General features: G+C 37.3%; 1 protein-coding gene across 1 annotated transcript in view; it reads left to right on the top strand.

The window, feature by feature from the left end:
• The window catches only part of LOC148424530 (talin-2), a 77,506-nt gene that overhangs the window by 10,798 nt on the left and 44,302 nt on the right, over positions 1 to 22,406 (top strand). The window contains exons 2-5 of the mRNA XM_088413284.1: positions 8,776 to 8,834; positions 20,175 to 20,336; positions 20,506 to 20,603; positions 22,102 to 22,231. Coding sequence (XP_088269410.1) covers positions 20,201 to 20,336; positions 20,506 to 20,603; positions 22,102 to 22,231 — 364 coding nt within the window. The 5' untranslated portion in view covers positions 8,776 to 8,834; positions 20,175 to 20,200. The remainder of the gene's footprint in view (positions 1 to 8,775; positions 8,835 to 20,174; positions 20,337 to 20,505; positions 20,604 to 22,101; positions 22,232 to 22,406) is intronic.

Genomic DNA, 22,406 nt, shown 5'->3' with positions numbered 1-22,406 from the left:
TTAATATATGCATGCATTGTATGATTTTTTTTTTAATTCCTTTTTAAATTAATGACTTTAAATTGTGTGTAAAGTAGTTACATCCCAGTTAAGTCCTTGCACAACTTCCTTGCATTGCTCACTTAATTATTTGTTTTTGTTTTTATGAATTGTTTTGTTATGAATGACAGGTTTACAAAATTAACTTAACAAAAAGACTGAGTGGCAATTAGGGTTTTTTTATTTCACCAGGTTACCTATGGTGGTTTTGGCTGTGACAACACCCTTATAACGGGGCTCATTTTTTTTCTAGAGTGGTCAATATTTTAGCATATATTTCATGGGTTGTATCTCTTGCAAATACATTGTACGACTGGGAATCTCCATTTAAATTTCACCAATCAGAAGGCCGGTCAAATAAAATCAAGGAAACTTCTTTTTCACCATTTTAATTGCTGAAAGCTCCCAAGTCAATGTCATGCCATTGGATTCCATCCAAGACCATTCTTCAGTGTATTGTGTGGCAGCTGCTGCCACACCTGTGGAAGATGATCCGCCTTTGGGGCGCAGTCCTGCCGCCTCCACTGAATGTGCTCATATTCCATTTTGTCCAACTCGTTTCTTTCAATGCAAACCCCACTCATTTGCTATTTAAATCCTTTGCAAACGTTCTGCCAGCTCTTAAACTAAAGCAGTGCTAACAGGTGATGTGAAGTAGGAGCTGGTCCGTATAATAGAAAAGAGAAATAGGGTCTTGTCATCAGTTGAATGAAGGTGGTGCACCTCTCGTGTTATTTTGGTAATTTTCTCAAGTGTCTCCTGAGCCACAGCCTAGACAAGCACCCACATTTTAAGAGTTGGAGTGGGTCTTTTGTAACAGTAGATATTCATCTTTGTGTTGTATCATCAACATGTTTTGATCAGTGAAGAAGAAGCCCCTTGGATCATTTGGCCACAATGGACTAACTAAGCACTCAGGAGAGTTTCAGCCTCTCAAATTCTTAGTTTGAAGTGCCTGCTTGAGTGAAACCCTCCAGATGGTAGCTGAACAGGAGAAAAGTGGTCATTGGCTCTGACCCCGTCTTGTTTCTGCAAATTGGATTTTAGTTCCACTACGGCCATATTTTCAACTGGTGGTAAAAGTTCAGCTGGGTTCAACATGAGTTCTGAGTCCTGACTGGGTTTTTACTGTGGGGTGAGTAGGCAAGAGTGTAATTTGCAAATATATTTGATTTATTGATGGATATGGGGACTTTTGGGGATTTCTGTTGACACAACATTTTATCTATTCAGTATATACAATTTTAGAGAATGGTCTTTTGCATTTTGAATTACATTATACGCATTAAGCATAATGTTTTGGATTTCTGCGTCTGCTGAAGCATCCCTAAAGTAAATGCCAACACTTCCCCAAAATTCGAGATATTTTAAGAGCTATATAATACATTTTTTAGCCACCTTTCAGCGTAAAATGTTATTATTTTGGCTATAATAAATTGATTAATGGTGATTGTGTACAATTAATTCTTTTAAAAATATTTTGTCACTTTCTGTCGACTGAAAATGACCTTGCAATTGCTTAATGCTCAGGTGATGGCCAATCACGACTCACCTGGTTTTGGTCATGTGACATTCGCAAGCTAGGCCGCAAAGGGTCTTCTCACTGAGCGCGTGTGCGTGGATGCATGTGAGTTCATCCTCTTTCATTTTTTTGAATGATCAAATGTGACGCCCACCCTCCAAAGTAAATGCCCCCCTGTCAGATGTGCTCTGGCGCCAGGACTTGTCATCAGCACCCCTAAACTTCTGATCCTAGAATCAGCTCCGGTCTGCTTTTCATCCTCTAACACTTCTTATTCCATCACTTCAAACCTCATTGTGTGCTTGCGTGACTCAGAAAAATATTCAGTGGTAAAAACCATCAGACGGTAGTGCCTAAAGCACAGTTTTACACCTTGTGCATGCTGGGGGCAACATCTGTCTATAGTAAGTGCACACAATTTAGTTCCTGCTTTTTAGGACTTTTGCAAGGTATACCGTCCCCAAAGTGCGTTTCCACTCAATTACAACCACACTGAAAGTTATCCAACATACTTGGAAAGGGATTGTGGCATGGGTGTCTTAGGAACGGAAATGCATTGCTGTTAAACGCAGCACCCAGAAAGTCACTCATCCATTTTGGAAAACCTCTTCTGCAACCACTGCTAATGGAAAATGATAGTAGTGTTTATTCTAATTGAAATGTGTGCCAATGCATAGCTGCTCACCAAATTGGAAATTTGTTGTGGCTTCTGGCCGACAGTCCGCTAACTCGCAGCTGTCTGGCAGATTAGAGGACTCGCGTTTCTCCATTGCTGAGATGCAAAAGAAGATTAGGTGCGCGGTTCACGAGGGAAGGCCCGGTCGGCTCTAATCTGCGGGACTGGTCGAGTGAAACGATCCCTCTATGCTGTTTCATTCATCTGGATGGATGAGGCCGCTTGGTTGTTTAGTGTTTGTGACGGAGTGTGTGCTAGAACCAGGAGAAGCAAGAATCTGTCGACCTCTTCAATTTCTGACAGTCTATGTTTGTTTGTAAATATGTGTGACATTCCATTCATTTGACCCATTTTACCCATATAGATGCATTATTAGCCTTATTCTTGTTCTTTGTTGATGTTTCTTTAACCCAGTTCAATGAGAATGTTGCGTTCAGTGTGCTGTATCACAGTCTTGACATGCTTCTTAATGTTGGTCTTCTTCTTCCTGCTTAACTCCTGTTTGTTGAATGTTCCGGGGAAAAAAAACGGGGAAAAAAAATGATAGTGCAAAGATTTTTGTCGCTGCTTGCTGTGATTGGTTGGTTTGTCTTTTTGCTGGGTCGTGGGAACAAATATGTCTGCAGGCTTAATCCATCCTATTCAACAGTATTTTTTAAATCTCTAAAACTCATTTGTTAGGTTTCCCACATAGCCTTTCTCATGTGAGGATGCCTGTGATTCCTCTATTTATTTATTATTGTTTACAAAGGAAGGTTGACAATAATCCTCCCTTGTGCCCTTTAGTACTTTTAATAGTAGTTTTGACTTTCTCTTGAGGCTGAAAATCATCTCAATTGATTCACTTTTTGCACCACTGTCTATTTTCCTCCATTTCACGTCATTATTTTTTTTAAATTGAATTTCAGCTCTCAGTTTATAAAGGAAAGGAAGGTGCTGGAAAGAGTGAACATGTAGCGAACATCTGTGGAATTCCGACAGTGTAGTTTTGCTCTAGTGACAAACCTTTGCACGAGTCATACGGAATTTTGTCACGTTTTGTTTGTGAGATTATTGTCTTATGACGTACAATTGTTATAATGATTCTCAAATGAACATTTATTCATCCATAAACTGTATATGCTCATTGGTGTTGGAATCGCCTTCAAAATGATCATCTTCAGAAGATCAACCATTAGCACTGCATTGTGAAAAAGAGCAAGCCATTTTCATATCTTTAGAATTCATGGAAATGACACCCACATCACGCAAGGATTGACCAATAGTATAGGATTTTGAAAGATTTTGAAAATCACCAAAATGTGACTGATCAGGTGCTAGCATGATGATAGTTGCTTTGGAGGACTGCTAAAATAGTACTGATTGGATTGTCAATATTTAAAAGACATTGATTTTATTTGTGATTTTTTTTTTGTTAGACACATTTGTTAATTTTTTTTTAAAAGTATTAATATTTTTTTATTGCCTACCTTATTATTTGCTCGATTATGGAATGTAGTCTGCTCAGGGAAATGAACAGAATAAGAATTTCATTGGTATTACTATGCATATGAAAAAAAAACCTCTTGAATATTATATATATATATATATATATATATATATATATTTAATATTCTGAAAGCGAAATTGTATGCAAACCAAAGCAAGCAAGTTCTTAGAAAGTGAAGTGGACGTTTTATTCCATTCATAGAATTGGATTGAACAGAATTTGAGAGGCTGTAATTGAATTAGTAGGCACACACACACCTTCTCTGCCAGGGCAGCACTCATCAGTGAGAATCTCCGCTGTCCCAAGTGAGCGTCAAATGTTTGGTTGCCTTGTATAGAAGAGACACGAGTGGGACTGTGTGTGTGTGTGTGTGTGTGTGTGTTGGCACCTCTGTCTATTTTAGTGCAAGGATTCTGCTTGTGTTGGTGTTTGATTTCCACTGTTTGTCTATAGGTTGAGCAGATTAAACGGTTTGCCTGGACACAAGGCCCCTAACCCCTTAACCTCTGTTGCTGAGGCCATTATGTTGCAACTGCGTGTGTGGGGAAGTGTGTACGTATGTGTGATGCATAGCAACAGCTGCACTCCAGATGTCTTCAGCTCTCCGAAAAAGGGCAAAAAAGCAAACTGGCGAATGAGATTTGCAGGACTGAAGAAGATGATGGAAGCTCTGTTCGATTGGGGTTGAAATGAATAAGATAGGGTGACACTTGGAGGGGTTATGCCATAGAGAGGCACCCCGTAGACAAAACTGCTTGTCTGCAAACAAAAAACGTTTTCCTTTATTCTGCCCAATGAAATCTGATCTCCAAGCTTGTCATTGATGAATTGGGTTAATGTTTTCAAAAAAGCCAGGATGCTGAGCTTGAGCCAGACATATTACTTCCCCCGCACACACATAGCAGGGGACATTTTCCAATTTATTTTTTGCTAAAGGGGCACCATGTTGTCTGAGCTCTTTCAAAGATTGTCTGCGCAAACCCTAACCCCACCTATGGAGACCCCCAAGAGTTCCCCATTTCATTTCTTTTTTTTGTATATTTGGTTTCATTGTGATCAAGCTTCTGCTGTTTGTTAAGTTTGATATGCCACCGTGTTACATGTTTCCTCAACTCAGCTTTGCTTTTGAAATCGAAGTCCCTCCGGAATTCTAACAGTCTGTGAAGTTGCTCAAGATAAGGTTTCTCTCTCTCTTCTTTCTCTTTTTGTACGGAATGCTCACATTGATTATCCTGAAGGCAAAAGGGAGAAGGATTAGTGTTTCTTCATCACAATGTTTTCAGCACTTTCCAGGGATCCCGTTTTCTTTATTGTGGCTTTGATCCTCAAGACACCATCCTTTGAGGCTTGTTATGAAAATGGCATAGTAATGAGTGCGTCTCACATCATAGTCAGATTTCGTTTTTGTAGCCGCAGGTCACGTATCGATTCCTTCGAATAAGGCAACATATCAGCCCGATATCATACTTGATGTCCCTACGTTTTTTTCTTTTTTCTCTGTGTTGGGGCTTTTTTTTCCTGCTCATATAAGTGGTTATTGTTTTTCTCATTAAAAAAAAAGAAGAAAAAAATGTGTTGAATTTAATGTTTTAAATGTTTTTAGAAAATGACTTCTTATATCATTCTCGTTTTACATGTTTATTCACATATTACCGTATATTTTAATGACATATAAATATAATAAAATGACAGCTTTATTCCAAAAATTATTCCAAATTTATTCCAAAAATATTCCAAATATTACATTTTCTTCTTGTAGTATACTATCTTTCTCACACATTCTTCAAATCACATGAATTTATTCTTGTAATACAACTTTATTTTCAAAGGTTTTTTTTTTTTATTGCTGCCTTTATACCAACAAAAGCCAAATGTCCAGTAAATATTTCTTATCTGCAAAAGTAGGCCTATAGGTTAATTAAAAGTGCACAATTTGGGAAATTTTAAACAGGGAAACTTCCTATAATAATCATTGTGGGTTTACGGGAATTTGTTGAATTTATGAAACCGAAGGTCTGTTCTTAATAGGAAACAAATAAGTTAGATTAATTTTCCACATTCCCTGGCTTAACCTTGTGTGGAAATTGTCCTGTTAATTTTCCACTCGTATGCAATCCTGCATCACAATTAACACATCACTATCACCTAGCTAAGCTAATTGTTGTTTGCTACTTCCTCACACATTCCCCACACAAGGGGAACATCATCATCATTATCATCGTCGTTTGACCTACTGTGTAAAACCTAAAAAGTGAGTCAGCGGCTGTCGGAAATGTGAGCTTATTTCCTGTGAGCCAGCGACTCTCAGGGAGGAGGAGTGCACGGTTACCCAAACCGGCATGGTGTCATCACATGCAGCTGCTGTTATCTGACAATCTATAATGTGATTTGGAAGCTCGATCAGATGAGACCATGCATCATGAAAATAAAATGAACTCCCCGGCATGCTTCGGAAAACAAATGAGTGGCGCTTTGCATCATTGATCACGCCAGCCGTTTTCATTTTTCCTTCAACCAGTCAGTCACCTTGAGCAGCTGCCGCTTGTCCTCCATCAGTTTGCGGCATATACAGTGCTGCTTGTCAATGCCTACAGCCCCATGTCATTAACTGCCAGCCTGCGGTTGCTTTCTTAGTGGCCTGCACAGGTGGCCATTCCAGTTATCCTTGTCCTCATGCTGCTGCTCCACACGATCTAACCACCCAAAAAGCCCACAAGAAAAAGCTGGCTGTAAAAAATGTCAATCCATTTACACTGTCAAATTTTACAATTAGGTCATTGTAGCTGTTTAAAAGAAAAGCAGCTTTCTTTTTGTGGCTGTCAATTATATTGTTAGTCTAAAAAGGCAATTTTGAGAAAGAACAAGGAAAACAATGGGAAGGTTTTTTTTTTTTTTTATTTACAGTGGTGAGGAAATCTGACGGTCAACATAATGTATAATTTCCCAGACTCTATGTGTCTCTATAAAAGTGAGATAATACAAAAAGAAATACATTCACCTTTAATATAATTCTGTGAAATTATAAAATATTTAAGTGTATGTCTAAATTATGTTATTGTCTTTGTAAATGTTATAATGATTGGTGCAATCTTTAAATTTAATGTAATTAATGTTTAAAAAAACATTTGCATGATTTATTATTTATTATTTTACTAAACTTAATGGTTAATTTGCTTAAATTATGCCACATTAATGTTATCATAGATGGACTATGATGTTTGCAGATGACATTGTGATCTGCAGTGAGAGTAGGCAACAGGTGGAGGAAAAAGTAGAGTGGTGGAGGTTGGCCCTGGAAAAGAGGAATGAAGGTTAGCCGCAGCAAGACGACGTATATGTGTGTGAATGAGAAGGACCCAAGTGGAAGAGTGAAGATACAGGGAGAGGAGATAAGGAAGATGGAGGATTTTAAGTATTATGGATCAACAGTCCAGAACAATGGAGAGTGTGGAAAAGAGGTCAAGAAGCATGTGCAGGCAGGCTGGAACGGGTTGAGAAAAGTGACAGGTGTGATAGAAGAGTTGCAGCAAAATTGAAAAGAAAACTTTACAGAACTGTGGTGAGACCAGCAATGTTGTTTCGCCTGGAGACAGTGTCGTTAAGGAAAAGACAGGAGGCATAGCTGTAGGTAGCAAAGATGAAGATACCGAGGTTCTCTTTGGGAGTGACTAAGATGGATAGTGTCAGAAACGAATACATCAGAGGGACAGCACATGTTGGAGTTTGTGGAGATAAAGTCAGAGAGGCCAGACTGAGATGGTCCGGACATGTCCAGAGACCATATAGTGACTATATAGGTAGAGGTGTGTTGAATTGAAAGGTCAAGAAGAAGACCAACGAGAAGGTTGATAGATCTAGTGAAAGAGGACATGAAAGTAGTTGGAGTGAGAGAAGAAGATGCAGAAGACAGGCTTTGAAGGAAACAGTTGATTCGCTGTGGCGACCCCTGAAGGGAAAAAGCCAAAAGGAGAAGAAGAAGTAAATATTATAAATAATATTACAATAATATCTAAAATACAATTGAAAAAAATGTTAAACAATATAATAAAGCTAGATAGGTAGGTCAATTAGACAAACACTTCAATGCCTTTTAGCAACAGACAGAGTACAACAACAAAGGTAAATTCAATCAACAATTTCGAAAAGGAACTTATTTGGAAGCAAAAACGATTTATGTATTTTAAAAATTGAATATTGCATATAGGGATGATCACCATTAATCATTTGCAGGACTGCTTTGTTGGCATCCAGGTTTACGTTTACTTTTGGTTTACATTACATTAATACATACACTTAAGTCACATTGACAGCAACGAGTAACTAAAAACGAGCAATAAATTCATATGCACTCTATTTTTCAAATACATTTGCAATATAGAAAAGTAATTACATTTTGCTATTTTTCTGGTGTTTCTTCTAAGAACATAATTTGAAAAAGCATGCTTTTCATCGCGCTGTGGGGATATGCTGTGTATAAAATTACATAAACCCTTAGGAAAACACAAACCAGACTCGCAAAATATGTCCTCTTTGTATTTACCTGCATATATTGGTCTGACGGGTTTCCAACCCGAGCGCTCAAAAGCAAGGCAGCAAGCTCTCCAAAGGCATGCTCAGATGAACTGGCGTGGAAGAAAGTGATAACAATTTTTGATGGAATGACCAGGCGTCCCGAAACTTTTGTCTGTATGGCATCCCCTTTTTTCCCACATCGAATAGAATGTCAAACCGTTAACGGCTGATGCATCCCACAAGGGGTGACAGCAGGACAATGTCAATGCCGCCCGTATGAAACTGTTTATTTCTACAATGCCCTTTAGACCAATATCACACATTTAAATCACTACGGGATGTTTTTTCGTAAGATGCTGCACATGGCGAAAGCGTGACTGCATTTTTATAGTGAGTGGTAACATGGCTTCAGTCAATTAAGCTGCAGTCAACCTTGTTGAAATGTCACTTCAATTGAAGAGTTTGCATTCAAATTGCATGTTTAACGGCTAGTCGTACGTGGGTCGATATCTCAAAGCCCATTGTTTGTCATTTCAGCTGTGAAGATCAGCACATACACGAGGAAGGAAGGCGACCTTTTTGCGTTCAGCGATAAGGTGAGTTTTGCATGTTGGCCCGTGTCATCACCACAGCTGCTGTGCAATTAACACATGAAGGCTGATGAAGCACATTTTACATTTAACTTGCCGAGATAAAAAGAAACCTTATTCTAGCCATTGTCTGAGGGTTGCCATAGTAACATGCAGCTAATTGATGTGAATTAAAGCCTTTTCCTGTGAAGCTACTATTTGAATGTCACTGTTTTTGCAAATGGCTTCTAAAGCCAACTATGATAAAATTAGTGTGACAACATCACTCATACGAGGTGAAATTATAAGTGAGAAAAATATTGCAAAATTGTGTGCTTTTTTTTTATATAACAATGGGTGATGGTGAGAAAAGTGTTTTCATCACCAACGTCATGTAAATACTTCCAATGTATTTTTATTGTTTCAGCTTATTTTAGCAATGCAAAAGAATACTTTTTTTTCCGCTATCTGTGCTGTGGTCGTATATAAAATAGAAACTTACCTAGGCTTGTATATCAAATCATAAAATTACCTAGGCTTGAAATAATCAGTGCAAAAGATAATGTCCTTATTGTTGGTATGTGTTCCTAATGAATTAGAATCCTAATGAATAAAATATATACATTACAATCATTGGTGAATTTCTGGACATTCTTGTCACATGAGGATGAAGATTTGGACCCAGCAGCAAACGGACGCAGATGTGTAGGAGTAGAACGCCTTTATGTACAAAAATTCAATGTAACCACTGTGAGTATCGGAAACTAGAACTGATCTTGGAACAGTAGACTCAAAAACTGACACTGGAAACTAAACTTGAAAACTCCAGACTCGGAAAGAATCCTGGAAGATAGCTTAACATCACAGCTTGATAGGTTGTCAACCAAATATTTTGACAATGTGTCACTGACAATTTAAACACAGTTAGATATCAATTTTTTTTTTTTATGATATAGCAAAGCAAACTAAAGGGCCATAGCAACTGCATATAACAGTTATTAAGGAAGAAAAAGGTCACAACCACTGAATCTTTTTCAAATGAATGATACTATTGAGTGTTCCATGAATAAGCGAGGACCCTCAGTCCCAAAACGGTGAAGCTGGTGAAGCTTTGAGGCAGATATTTTTTGTCAGTCTATTTTCGACTTTTTTTCTCCAACTGTAAAAGGTGACTTGCTCAAGATTGACTAATGACTGATTAGGCTGTTATCCATTGTTGAGGGCATAGGTCCCGTTTGATTATATCAAAGAATGATGAAGTCAGGCATGACTCCCATTTTCTCAGGAAAAGCCACTAGTCAAATAGGGCATAGTTCATGTTTAGTGACGATAATGGAATGCGACTTTATGCAAGTATGAAAATAATAGTTCAAAGAAGTAATGTACGCTTCAGCTATGCCTTCTAGCCAAGACTATTAAATCATCTTTAAATGTGTCCAGATCTCCTGAGAAGTACTAAAAATCCTCAATTTACCTCTATCATTAAGACCGAAAATAAAAATATTTGACTTCCATCACTCCCTAACGGCATGCTTTCATACATTGACTGGCCAAGGTGATTTTCACAGGCCAATTAAGCGCCGGCATCTGGTTCTCCACTGCAGAGGTTGGCGTTCCAGTGGCGCATCCCCGCTTTTGCAGCTTTTTTAATGAGCTGCAGTAACACACGTTGCTCTCCTGTGTGGACACCCCTCATCAGATTTGAGCCTTAAGCAGTCCGGAGTAGTTAAATGTAGTATCCTTTTGATGTGACCCGCCATGTTAAAAATGCTGACACCCCCCCTTTTTTTATGTTCTTAAAGGTCTGACAAGAACCTAATTAAAGTTTGATGTTCCATGATGGGATTATTAAGTGCTCTGACATTGGGTTCATTATTTGAAACTCTCTCAGTTGTACAATAGCCCTTTTCTTGTTGATGCACATACCAATGGAACTGCATTTAAAAAATTAAACAAAAAAACAGATCACCCTAAATAATGTTGCGCGGTTTGGGTTGGGTCCTTATGGTTTGGCGTGTTAGTCAGCTAGAATGATTAGTGCATAGCACATGTTTGCAAACAGCGCATCTATGTTAGTTTATTATTATTTTTTTTTTGTTCTAATATGAATGTGTCATAATGCCGTCATTTATAAACTTTCAAGAGTTTACCCTGTAAATGAAAATATGTGTGTCCATATTTTAAGAAACTGAATGGTTGAAAATTTGGCAAATATTTGCATATAGTATGCTAATTAAACTGCATTCAAAAGGTACTTTGAAGCATGGCAAAACATTTAAGCTGTTATAGCAAAGTGATGCGCCAATTATATGTAAGATATTGGTATGTTTTACCTTGATAGCCCAACAAAAAGGAAGATTTATTTCCACAAATGCAGTTAAAATTCAGTGATTAAATGGATGGTTTTGGGGTTATCAATTTGCCAAAATTCCACAGTTTGTCCCACCAGATTGCCATCTATTTTTTTCAGATTTTTTTATTTGAATTCTGCTTCTCTTGCATCCGTTTATAACGCATGAATTAAGAAAATGTCTAAAGTGACAATGAGCAGGCTTTATTGTTTTTTTTATTCAGGCTAATGACGTGAATTGTGTTGTTCTTTAAAGGATGTGTTTGAGACAATAGTCAGGCCATTCATTGTCTCTCGCCATTACGTTAATACACTAACATAACACAGACTCATGAATATCCTCCCGAGGCCCCAGTCTATGTATTTGTGTCCACTGCTATGTGTATTATATTTCAGCAAGACAATAAGGTTAATTGCATCCCACCCAAACACATGACACACACACGCATCATTGGAAAGGCCAGGATGTCCTCTATTGCGTACACTAGGAGTCATTAGGGTAGCTTGAATGAGTCAAACGGTAGAGATCAAAAACACATGTCCACTAGAGTGAACACTAATGAATAAGCTGGGTCTCAAGCTGATACACAAAGTATATTGTGAAACACAATGCAGCAGATATTGCCATGAAATGACTTGACAGTTTCAATTTAATTCATACCTGAAATATACTTTTTGATCATGTGGTATTTTACATTACAGCTGCCACAATAAAAGTAGTTAAGTCACGTCGTGTGGCAACTTTTAAAGGAGACACACGATACAATGCAATGCTTTCCACCAATGAAGATATTTCACCAGATTGTCACTGACAAGCCGACACTGAAGCTGCAAGTCTTGCTCAGTGGGAGCAATTACCAGTGCCGACGGATGAGTCGACGGATCGGGTAACGGTCTGACTTTTGGGACTATCCTTAGACGTGACGCGACGACACGAACATGACCGCGACTGGCTTGACTCCCTTTTAGTGAATCACCTGCTCCTCCGGGAACCGTCGACGTCTCGTGGACGACAAGCGTTGACCTGCTTGGAAGCATTGTCCGCATGGCTAGCATGAATGTGCTGATGTCTACAAAAAAGCCTCTAAAATAGAAAAGGAATCATCGTAGTTCATGTGACGGAAGAACATGTCAACTAACTAGGGCAGGGCAATATGTCCCCAAAATGAAATCATTTTTTTTTCAATAATTCTGGAAAATTACGATTTTAATCTATTTTAATCAATAAAAATGAATAAAGAATGTTTGATTTATTAAAAAAAAACTTAATGTATATGGATTTAAAATAGTTTCTAACACAAACTCAACTTTAATAGCTTGCGCATAACTTGCTGATTATTGATCGTAACTTTTGTCAACATATCTTGTAAATCACCCTTGCAGTATTCTGCCACTTGTGCAAATGTCATTTTCATATATAGCTAATTTTTAAATTATTGATTTTTCAAAAATTAAAATGTATCATATCAAAATGTATTGTCATTATATATATATATATATATATATATATATATATATATATATATATATATATATATATATATATATATATATATACTGTACTATACTATACTGCACTACACTATACTATCCTATAATGTAGAAAAAACAATGATAATGCATATTATGTTGGATTTTTTTTTTTTAAACATAACATAATTGACAAAGGAGTCATTTTCAGTCATTTTCTTGTCATGCATTCTTATTGGCCCGCCTGACCCAAAGCACCATGGTCTCTGTAGTTCACAGTGCTGTGTTCGGCTGAAGTGGATCAATAGTTATGTTCTTTGACATAGATATACTACTTTAGCATTACAACATCATGGCTGTTTTTATGCCACAATATCACCATGACAGTCAGATTCCTACTACCAGACAAATCTACGACCAGGTGACTGGGAATGGCCTTTAAAAAAAAAAAAAAATGTTGGGACACCCTTGCATGAAGATGTCAATTTATGTTGTGGAGTTTAAAAAATGATCAGTCCGACCTGATTCTTTTATTGCTAAACATGTCCACTTTTGGGACTTGTTACATTTTGAGCTGTCATACTTTTACTGTATATCCTTGTGTTTCAACATACTATAACTCTTTTTTTTGCTCCACGTGCCCACTTTTTTGGACCTCCAAAATCATAAATTGTCATGCATTGTTCCTCTTGACTGTGTTTCCTCCAAAAAGGTCCATGGAGAAAAGCATCTATTTGGTTTTTACATATTGTTTCTAAACAGCACTATTATCCTCTCTGCTAAGACTACAATAAACAACATTTTTAGTTTTACAAATACAATTCAAAGAGCTCTTGTTAAAGCAGACAGCATCGAGTAAACAGATCAAGCTAAATCTGTGTCTGACAGACACATTCTTTGCTGAGCTTTAACTAAAACCGACAGACCCCAGAGAGACACAATATCAGCATTAATATAAGCTGAAAAATCTCTGAGCTTATTTTGTTTTTTTAGCAGTGGACATGCCATTTTTAAATTGGTTTCTATTATAAGTTGTTTGCTTGGCTGCTTTGTTGTCGTTAAGTACAGCATGTCAAATCTTGACCAGTAGAGAACATCACATTCCCTTCCCCCTTCCACAAGTTTTTCCATCATCCCATCCTGTAACTTTCCAAGACCACTGTTGATGTTATCTTTTTAAGCATCACTTTCCATTGACCAAGCTGTGTGTGACGTTCCCTCAACGGTACACTTGACATGATTTGTTTGACGATATTCGCATTTACAGGTCAGTCTTAGTCAACCAAGGAGCGCATTCATTTGTGTTTATTTTGTTACTCATTCCCGTGCTGACCTATATATGTGATGTGGGAATTCCCCATATGCACCCCTATAAAACTGGTAGTAAAAGCTGGTTTACTTACTCAACCAACACCGAACAAAAAACCCTTAAAAAATAAATAAACAAATGATATATGTATGTATTAAAACAATACTAATATATATCTCTATCTATCTATCTATATATCTATATCTATCTATCTATATATATATATATATATATATATATATATATATATATATATATATATATATATATATATATATATATATATAGTGTCCTTTTGATGTCTGCTAAAAACATGTTTATTTTAGTCTTCTTTGCAAGCTATAATAGTCAGAAGTTGAACTATGGTTGGCTCAAGGTCTTCCCCATGTGAGTCTGAATTTCACATTATATGCCGTGTGTCAATGGACAGACAAATATTTGCATTGTGTGTGTGTGTGTGCGTGTGTGTGTTTGTGAATGGACAAAGACTGCCAGTCAAAATATTTAGTAGTATTGAATCAAAGTCAAACATTTGTTTTTACTTTGGAAAGTAACAACGTTTTTTCATCCTTTTTTTCCTGATTATAGGTACCAAACCAGTAATTGAATCTCAGGTTATTTATTAGTCATTGCAATTAATAATTCAAATAATGAAAAAAAAAAAAACTTGTTTTTTTAGTTGGATTTGGATTGAATTTGTATGAACGGGTGGATTTTGACATTGCATATATGAAAGACAGATTTTGCTGTTTATGTGAATCGGCCAATGTTTACAGGATTCATCTTAATTCGGGTTAAAATTCAACCTGTTATTGACAAATGTGTCAAAACGATACTCTGGAGTTTGCATTAAAATCTCAAGCAGATTTCCTCTAGTGGTGGAGAGGCTTGACTGATTCGATTTCCTGTCGTTCCCAGCGAAATGATGAGGAAAAAAAGCAGTAGGAGACAAGTGGATGGTGGTGAATGTTCAAACTGTGTTAGTTCAGAGGGTGTGTTTAACAACTGTTTGCCTGCTGCGTGAAACCGCACACCATCACCTGCCTCCCTCTTCCTCCTTCGTGTGCTCACAAAGGCAAAATGAAAACCGCCATGGAACAAACGATAGCTGTCGAATATTTTGTATTTGGATACGTCTTTAAAGACGTGTCTAGTTTTAATGCTCCATTTGAAGTTGAGAAGAAATTGATGTGTGAAGTAGAGCAAGATGGCAATTTGTGTCTGTAAAAAGAGATAATAAAAGAAAAAAAAAACAACTTTAAGGTGTTCTCTTTAAAATTCCAACCTACTCCCGCCTCATGAACTTGAACTGAACTGTGTGTGTGGGACTAAGAATGTAGCAGAAGTGTCCTGTTTATATTGTTTGCACAAACACTGACTCTTGAATACATCTGCCTCATTCTCACCAAGCAGTTTGCACAAAAATGTGGCCAAAGTAACAAATATCCTCCTGAGCTCATTTGACCTGAATACAAATGTATGAATGACCATTTTTTTCTGTGACGTGGACAGATTGATATTTACATTGTGTGTATGTGACCGGAGCAAGTGATGTTTACACTGTCCCTGTGTTTTGAGCAGTCTTGACTGATGGTGATGGAGATATCATATGTGACTGGAAATGCAGACTTTGACTGTGAATTAGTGAATGTGAAAAGGTCAACATGTTTATATGTTCTTGTTTAGTGTATTTTTTTGTGTAGGCAAAAAAGTTTGCTTGTCAGCGAATACATTTTTGCGTTGATTATAGGACAAAAATACGATTTGGAGATTTCTCCTCCTTTAGGCCTTCCATTTTTATTTTTCAATAGTCAAAAGATTAAAATTGTAGGGAAGTGTGTACAAATTTGTGATTGAGTGTGTGCATCATTGCTTATATGTTATAGTTTGGCTAGCTATCTATTGTGTATGTGTGGTTGTGTGTGTGTAGAGATCATCCCGTCATCCGCTGTGTTTTGTATAAAACTTTGCAGATGACAATGTTTTCCCCCCCAACAGTTAAGCGAAAAAACACCTCTGGAAAAAGGTTGAAATTTCCTAAATATGTCACAAGATGGTGCCAAAACACTATATGTGTCTAAATGATACTCCTCAATTCACTTCAATTTTCATTGAAACCAAAATATCACCACTATGCTTCCTTCTGAACAAAAAAAAAGTTAATTTAAGTTTTTCAGAGAAAAAAATGCATCTAGACTTTCCCCTAAAAGATTATCCATAAGATTTAACTGTAAATTTGCTGAAGTTTTCTGTATTACACAAGTTCGCGGTGGTTTTCAAAAGGGGTCACATTAATCACAATGGCTGTGAAGTGAATCATTTCCTTCGTAGGTTGCTTCTTTTTTTAAAACTTCAAACTGGTCACAATGAAACCATTTGCTGTAATTTTCTTGTCTCCTTTAAAACTTTAATTGTGGTTACACATCCTGATGAAAATGATTAAACAGCAAGTTCTTATCTCTCTCCGGCCAAGTGGGCGTCACCTCAGGCCAGTGACTGCTGCACATCTGCTCTCTGGAATTAAGCAGTTGTTATGCGGAAACAAACTTACTTGCCAACCAGAAAAGGCAGATGGACTAATTATCACGGTGCTCCAGCTCGGTTCATTTGCACAAACTGGGTTAGTGACATGCCCATCGCCAAGTATTAATTTGATGCTTTCAGGCCTGGGACTGGTGTAGAATGGCCTGCTGACTTGTGTGCTGCGCTATTATTGGATTAGAGGCCATGTTACAGTAATAAGGTCTGCATGCGCTCTGCATCATTGATCTATTGAACAATGGCTGCATGCTCCTGCTTTCTGTCTCCGTTTACATGTCAGGACTCATGTCTGCTTTCTCCTAGTTAGGAAAGAAATTGGGTCTTTGTGAGTAAAATGTTTTTTTTTCTTCTTATAACTGACCTGGCTTATGTATGTTTTATTTTTTACATTTATATAGTTCCTGTCAGTGAGTCTTGACTGATTGCTTGGTTGGCATGGAGCGCTTTCTCTATTTACGAGTCCACTTCATGGTATTTGTTCACTTTAGCAAATCAAGTTTGTTTTAATCCATAAAATATTGTGCCCCCAAAACACGTCAAACATCTACTCTTAAAATGAAATTGAAAACAAGGGTTAGATATTTTTAATTGCTGCTTTGCAAAGAAAAAACATGCACATTCAAAAACGTATGTGACTTTGTAGCTTCCGCTAACAACCCAGGCTAAACTTAGCTCCTCCTCGACAGACAAAGATCTCAAAACATTCGATGCATCACGTCAATCTATCTTCTTCTATAAATCAATTTCTGCTTTCAAAGTAGCAAAAGCTTTGGCGCATAGGATAAAACTGATCTATTTCTTGTCATGTCATATTAAATATCTTCTTTGTAAGCCACTAACACTTGCCTTCTGTTAAATAGTGATGCATCATTTTACATGTTATTACATGCAGTCGCATTAAAAATACACCACTGTTACATACAATAAGTTACCCTGTTGTAATGCCAACAATTGCCTTTATTTTCTGCAGCTTTGCGCTTGCCTCAAAATGCAAACAGCAGGGCAGACAAAAATGAAGTGTGCTTTGGGATGTGAGGCTGCAGCAGATAAAACAGTGTAGGTGTCACTAGTGCATTTGGGAGACGAGCGTGGCTTTGTGCTGGTGGATGATAGTGTGGGAAGACGCTGACTGTTGGTTATTAATCATCGCAATTATTAATTGTCCTGTCTCGGCATAAGAGCTTTAAATAGATGCTTTGCTCGGCTTTTTTTTGGTTTTGCTCATTTGCCACTTAGCACAAAAATAACCTTGTAAAAATTATTTTATTTAGTAGTTCAATTCACACATACATATAGAGTCTTTTGCTCAGGACAGTCTTTAATAATTTATCTGCTGATTTAGTGACTATAATAAAAAAAAGTCCACACATCTTATTCAAATGCCAGATTTTTCTAATATAAAAAGAGACCAAAATAAATCATTATAAATCATTTGGCAGCATTATTTTGCATATAACTTTTACAACTCAACTGAATTTTTCGAAATGATTTCGAGAGGGAAGGAAACATACAATTGATAAAGTTGCACGAAAGTGGCGTTGGGGCTATGTTCACAATTACACTAGAATCACAATCAAGCTCATTTTCAATGACTCAGCACCCACCTGCCACTATTTTAAGTGCCACCAAATTAGGGCTTTCACTATCACATATGTTTAAATCAATAATTTTATTGAACATCCCATCGATTAGTCGAAGAATCTGATCAACTTTTGTTGTTTAGTTAGTATTGTTTAGTGATTTAAAATATACATAACAACAATTAGATTGCAATGAAAATCTAAATTGCTGAGACAGTACAGTTTTAAAAAATGTAAAAGATAAACCTTAGATACAAATTTTAAAGTATAGCAATAGAATTTTATAAGTAGTGCTATCAATACCGAATGTTTATAGAAATGTTTATTGAATATTCTATCGATTGATTAAAAAAATAATAATAATAAATTGTGTTTCCCCACAATCAAGAGTTTATTTGCCAATTGCCAATTGTTGTTTGTTTGGTATTGTTTAGTGATTAAAAATTGCACAATTAAGCAATATCACACAAGCGGGATTCAGTTACTGGTTTGGACATTGTTTTCCCACTTTAAAAGCAGATCTTTGCAAATCTTTTATTATGAATGAACACAATAGCTAATTAGCCTACTTTCATGAACGACTACTAATTCCGAATAATTATTGTTGAGATGATGGAAATTGGGAGGATTTGAACATTTTTAAGATAAAAATGGCTCTGTACACTAACTCAAGTATATTAGTAGTTGTCAATTAATATGATAATTAGTTGTTGATTAATTAATTTTCACAGGCATACCACTAATACACCCAGATGAAATGTTGTTGTCCTAGTAGGCCTTTCCTTTTTTTTTTTCCCAACAAAATTTTAATTCCGTTCACCTTGTCCACTTGTGAGTGTGCACACTTGCATGACCAAGTTTTTGTAGTAGTTTGCATTTACTTTACTTCTTTCAAAATGAGAACACATGTAAATTATCGGTGAAAATTTTGAAAAAAAATATAGATTTAGGTCTTTCTTTTTACATCACAAAAGATGAATGGATTCATCGGGGTGTGTGGAATATTTTCAGTACATTTCTAGTGGAAAAAATTTCAACAACACCATTGTGTTCCATTGTGACATCAAAGATCCTAACTGAGGCCGATGTAATTCAATATTAAAATAGGCCGTCGTATTTTGAGCGCCTCCCTGCAGTGTGGTGTCAAGATTAGGCGACGGAGCGACACCTTCTCCCCCGGGTGCGAACACATATCACATAGGAAGCAAATTCTCAAAGTGTGAGTCAGGGTCAGGAGCCCGACGGGCCAGAAGAGAGATTTGCCTGTATCTTTTCCTCTGTGGTCCATCCAGTCTGACCTTTTACCTCTAACCTCAGACACAGAGGAGTCCTGTGCCTTCTAACTGGAGTCCAGACAGGAGATGCTCTGTTCATGCTCGAAAATGGTTTCTTTTACATGACAATATGGAAACAGATGCTTTTTTTTTTTTTTTTGCACAATTTTGTGTTCGTGTCAAGCTGCTTGCTCAAGTTCTAGTCAGTGGTAAAGATAGCCTGATTTGACATTAAATCTTGTCAAACACTATGGAAAATGAATCATTTTGGTGATTGCTATTGGAAAGAAATGTGTGGTGTCATTCATCACCCATTGTAGGAATTTCAAAGGGTTTTACAGTGTGTTTTTATTCGTGCATCAGAGAGTCTTTTGTATTGTACTACACTGATCCGCAACCAGAACCCACGCGGGCTTGGGGAGAACATGCAAACTCCACACAGGAAGGCCAGGTGGACCTTTGAACTGTGAGGCGGACGTGCTATTCACTGTGCCACCGAGCCGCCCGCAACCAGATTATGAAAAGCAAAAACGAAAATGCTACTCCTGTAATACGAGGTTCTTTCTAAGGTGTCTGTATAGAAGATAAAGTCATTACTTTTGTATACTTTAATATAACAAATCCAGACAAGACACTGTTTGACTATTAATATTTTCAATTTATGTAGCATTGGTCCAATATTTGCATGATCCGGCAAACTTTTTGAGGAAACGTATACAGTTACTGAAAAAGTATCTATTTTCTCACACAAATTAGCACTTCTTTCACACCCACGGAGCTCTAATAAATTTTTTAACAGGGAAAGAAATCTCACCAGTTTTGATTTCTTGTTCTTTACTACAGGTGTAGCTGCAGCCCCTGCGGCCAAGATGGTGGTGTTATCGCTGAAAATCTGCGTCCGCCACTGCAACGTGGTGAAGACCATGCAGTTCGAGCCATCCACGGCAGTCTATGACGCCTGCAGGATTATACGCGAGAGAGTTCCTGAGGCGCAGACCGGACAGGGTGAGAATGCGGAAACTGTGATGTCAAATGTCACGAGACAAAAATATTGGAACACGGTACTACAGAGGGAAAATGGAGAGCAACTGAGTTTATTATGTTTTATGAACATTTGTGAACTGGAAAGATTTTTTTTGATGAAAGCACTAAAATGCTCATGGGTGTCCTCTAGCATCAGATTATGGGCTGTTCCTGTCTGATGAAGACCCCAGAAAAGGCATCTGGCTGGAATCTGGCAGGACACTGGATTACTACATGCTCCGCAATGGGGTAAATAATGCCTTTTTGGGGGAGCGGGGGGGATCATTACTGTAAAGCACATAGTATACCAACTCTATATCTATATCGCTCTAATAATTTCAGTGGACTTTTTGAAAACCACCTCTGAGGATTTTTAACAGTTTTATGCCACCGTAGTGAAAAATCTAACCAAATGACACCAATTGTTATGAATTTATCCTCTACATATACTGCCAAAACTAGCATCTGGATTCCACTATGTTTGATTGATTCATTACTAAGACATACCAAGGAACATTTTGCCAGCGTTAGATTCTCATTTCCCCTTGGATGGGAGACTAAATCCTTAATTTGGCCGTTAAGATTGACTCGTGCGACGCTGCCATTCTTTGGACTGCCAACTTGTGTATTTGTGTAACTAACACGAGAAGGTAGATGACAAATATACCATATTTTTCCAAATATAGGACACGCCTGTGTATAGGATATACACCGCATCATGTGTATATGATTTTGTTTTTTGTTTTTTTAGCAACAAGCTAGAGTCATCAAACCATTAAACAGCCTGAATCCTATTTTTTAATTAATTGTTGAATATTTCTCAAACTGCTGCTTATCGTAGAAGTTGAACATGAAATCCCCACCGCCATGCATTGTTCATATCTCAAGCTGGAAAACCACAGATAAATACATTCCTGAATAAGAAAAATATATAAATAGCAGAATGATGGCCCATACCCTAAAAATCTCTTTCAGTCTCGACATCACTGTGTGCATAATTTCCTGTATTTAACTGTAGTCCAAATTACCACTGGCAACTATGTTATACATAATTAATAATTTATTGTAATGAATTTATCTAAACAAACATCCATCCATTTAATAAACTTTCATTTTTGAATTGACCTGCAGCACTGTTATTGCGATCCGAGTGCATATATAGTTAGCATTATAGCCAAACCAAAGTCTATGGGAAACTTTAACACACTACTATATGTAGATTCCATCCAAAATCAATAAGCTAACATCACTTGAACATCACGATATAAAAGACTAAAGCGAGCTGGAAAAGCTTTGAATAAAAGAGTGACTCATTTCGCAGACCAAAATTAATCTTAGATTTTGTAGCTGTGCCATTCTTTTCTTTTCCTTTTTTTATAAAGGTTTTTTTTTTTAATATGTGCCATCTTCTTTGCTCCTAGTGCTCTTTCTCTTTTTTTTTTTTTTTCCCAAATTCACCCGAGGTAGAATGCATGACTGTGACGAATCCATCTGCACCGAATCTCCCCTCATTGTAATTGAACCGAAAGAAAGTAACGGGTAGTGATAGGCAACCGCTAAATTCGCTTTTTGTGCTTTCTATTCGCTCTCCTCGGTCCTGCTAAAACCTGGACCCATTTGATCATTTTCCTCTGCGGGTACATTTGGTCTTGCTTTGTGCTTCAACGCTCATTTATTTTACTCCCCTATCCCCCCACCCCACCCCCACCTCTCCTATCTTTGTGGTCGCTCTTCTTCAACATTGCAGGACATTCTTGAATACAAGAAGAAGCAGAGGCCCCAGAAAATCAAGATGTTGGATGGGGCTGTTAAAACCATCATGGTGGATGACTCCAAAACTGTCGGGGAGCTGCTTGTGACCATATGCAGTAGAATAGGTACGACTAAAACTGGGGCCGAGGTTCCAACTTGAGACCAGATGACTCGGAATACAAATATTCAAAGAATTTTCTTTCAACCACTCAGCATTGGGTGTTTTTTATACTGCCCAAAAGCAATAAATTCATCGAAAAGCTCATATAATATGAAGAAAATAATAAACCACTGTCCACA

Source organism: Hippichthys cyanospilos, chromosome 4 (genome assembly GCF_059441005.1).
Source record: "Hippichthys cyanospilos isolate Australia breed blue-spotted pipefish chromosome 4, RoL_Hcya_1.0, whole genome shotgun sequence".
In the NCBI taxonomy this organism is placed as follows: domain Eukaryota; kingdom Metazoa; phylum Chordata; class Actinopteri; order Syngnathiformes; family Syngnathidae; genus Hippichthys; species Hippichthys cyanospilos.
Note: the sequence above shows the minus strand (reverse complement) of the source record. Positions and strands in the feature narration are given on the sequence as shown.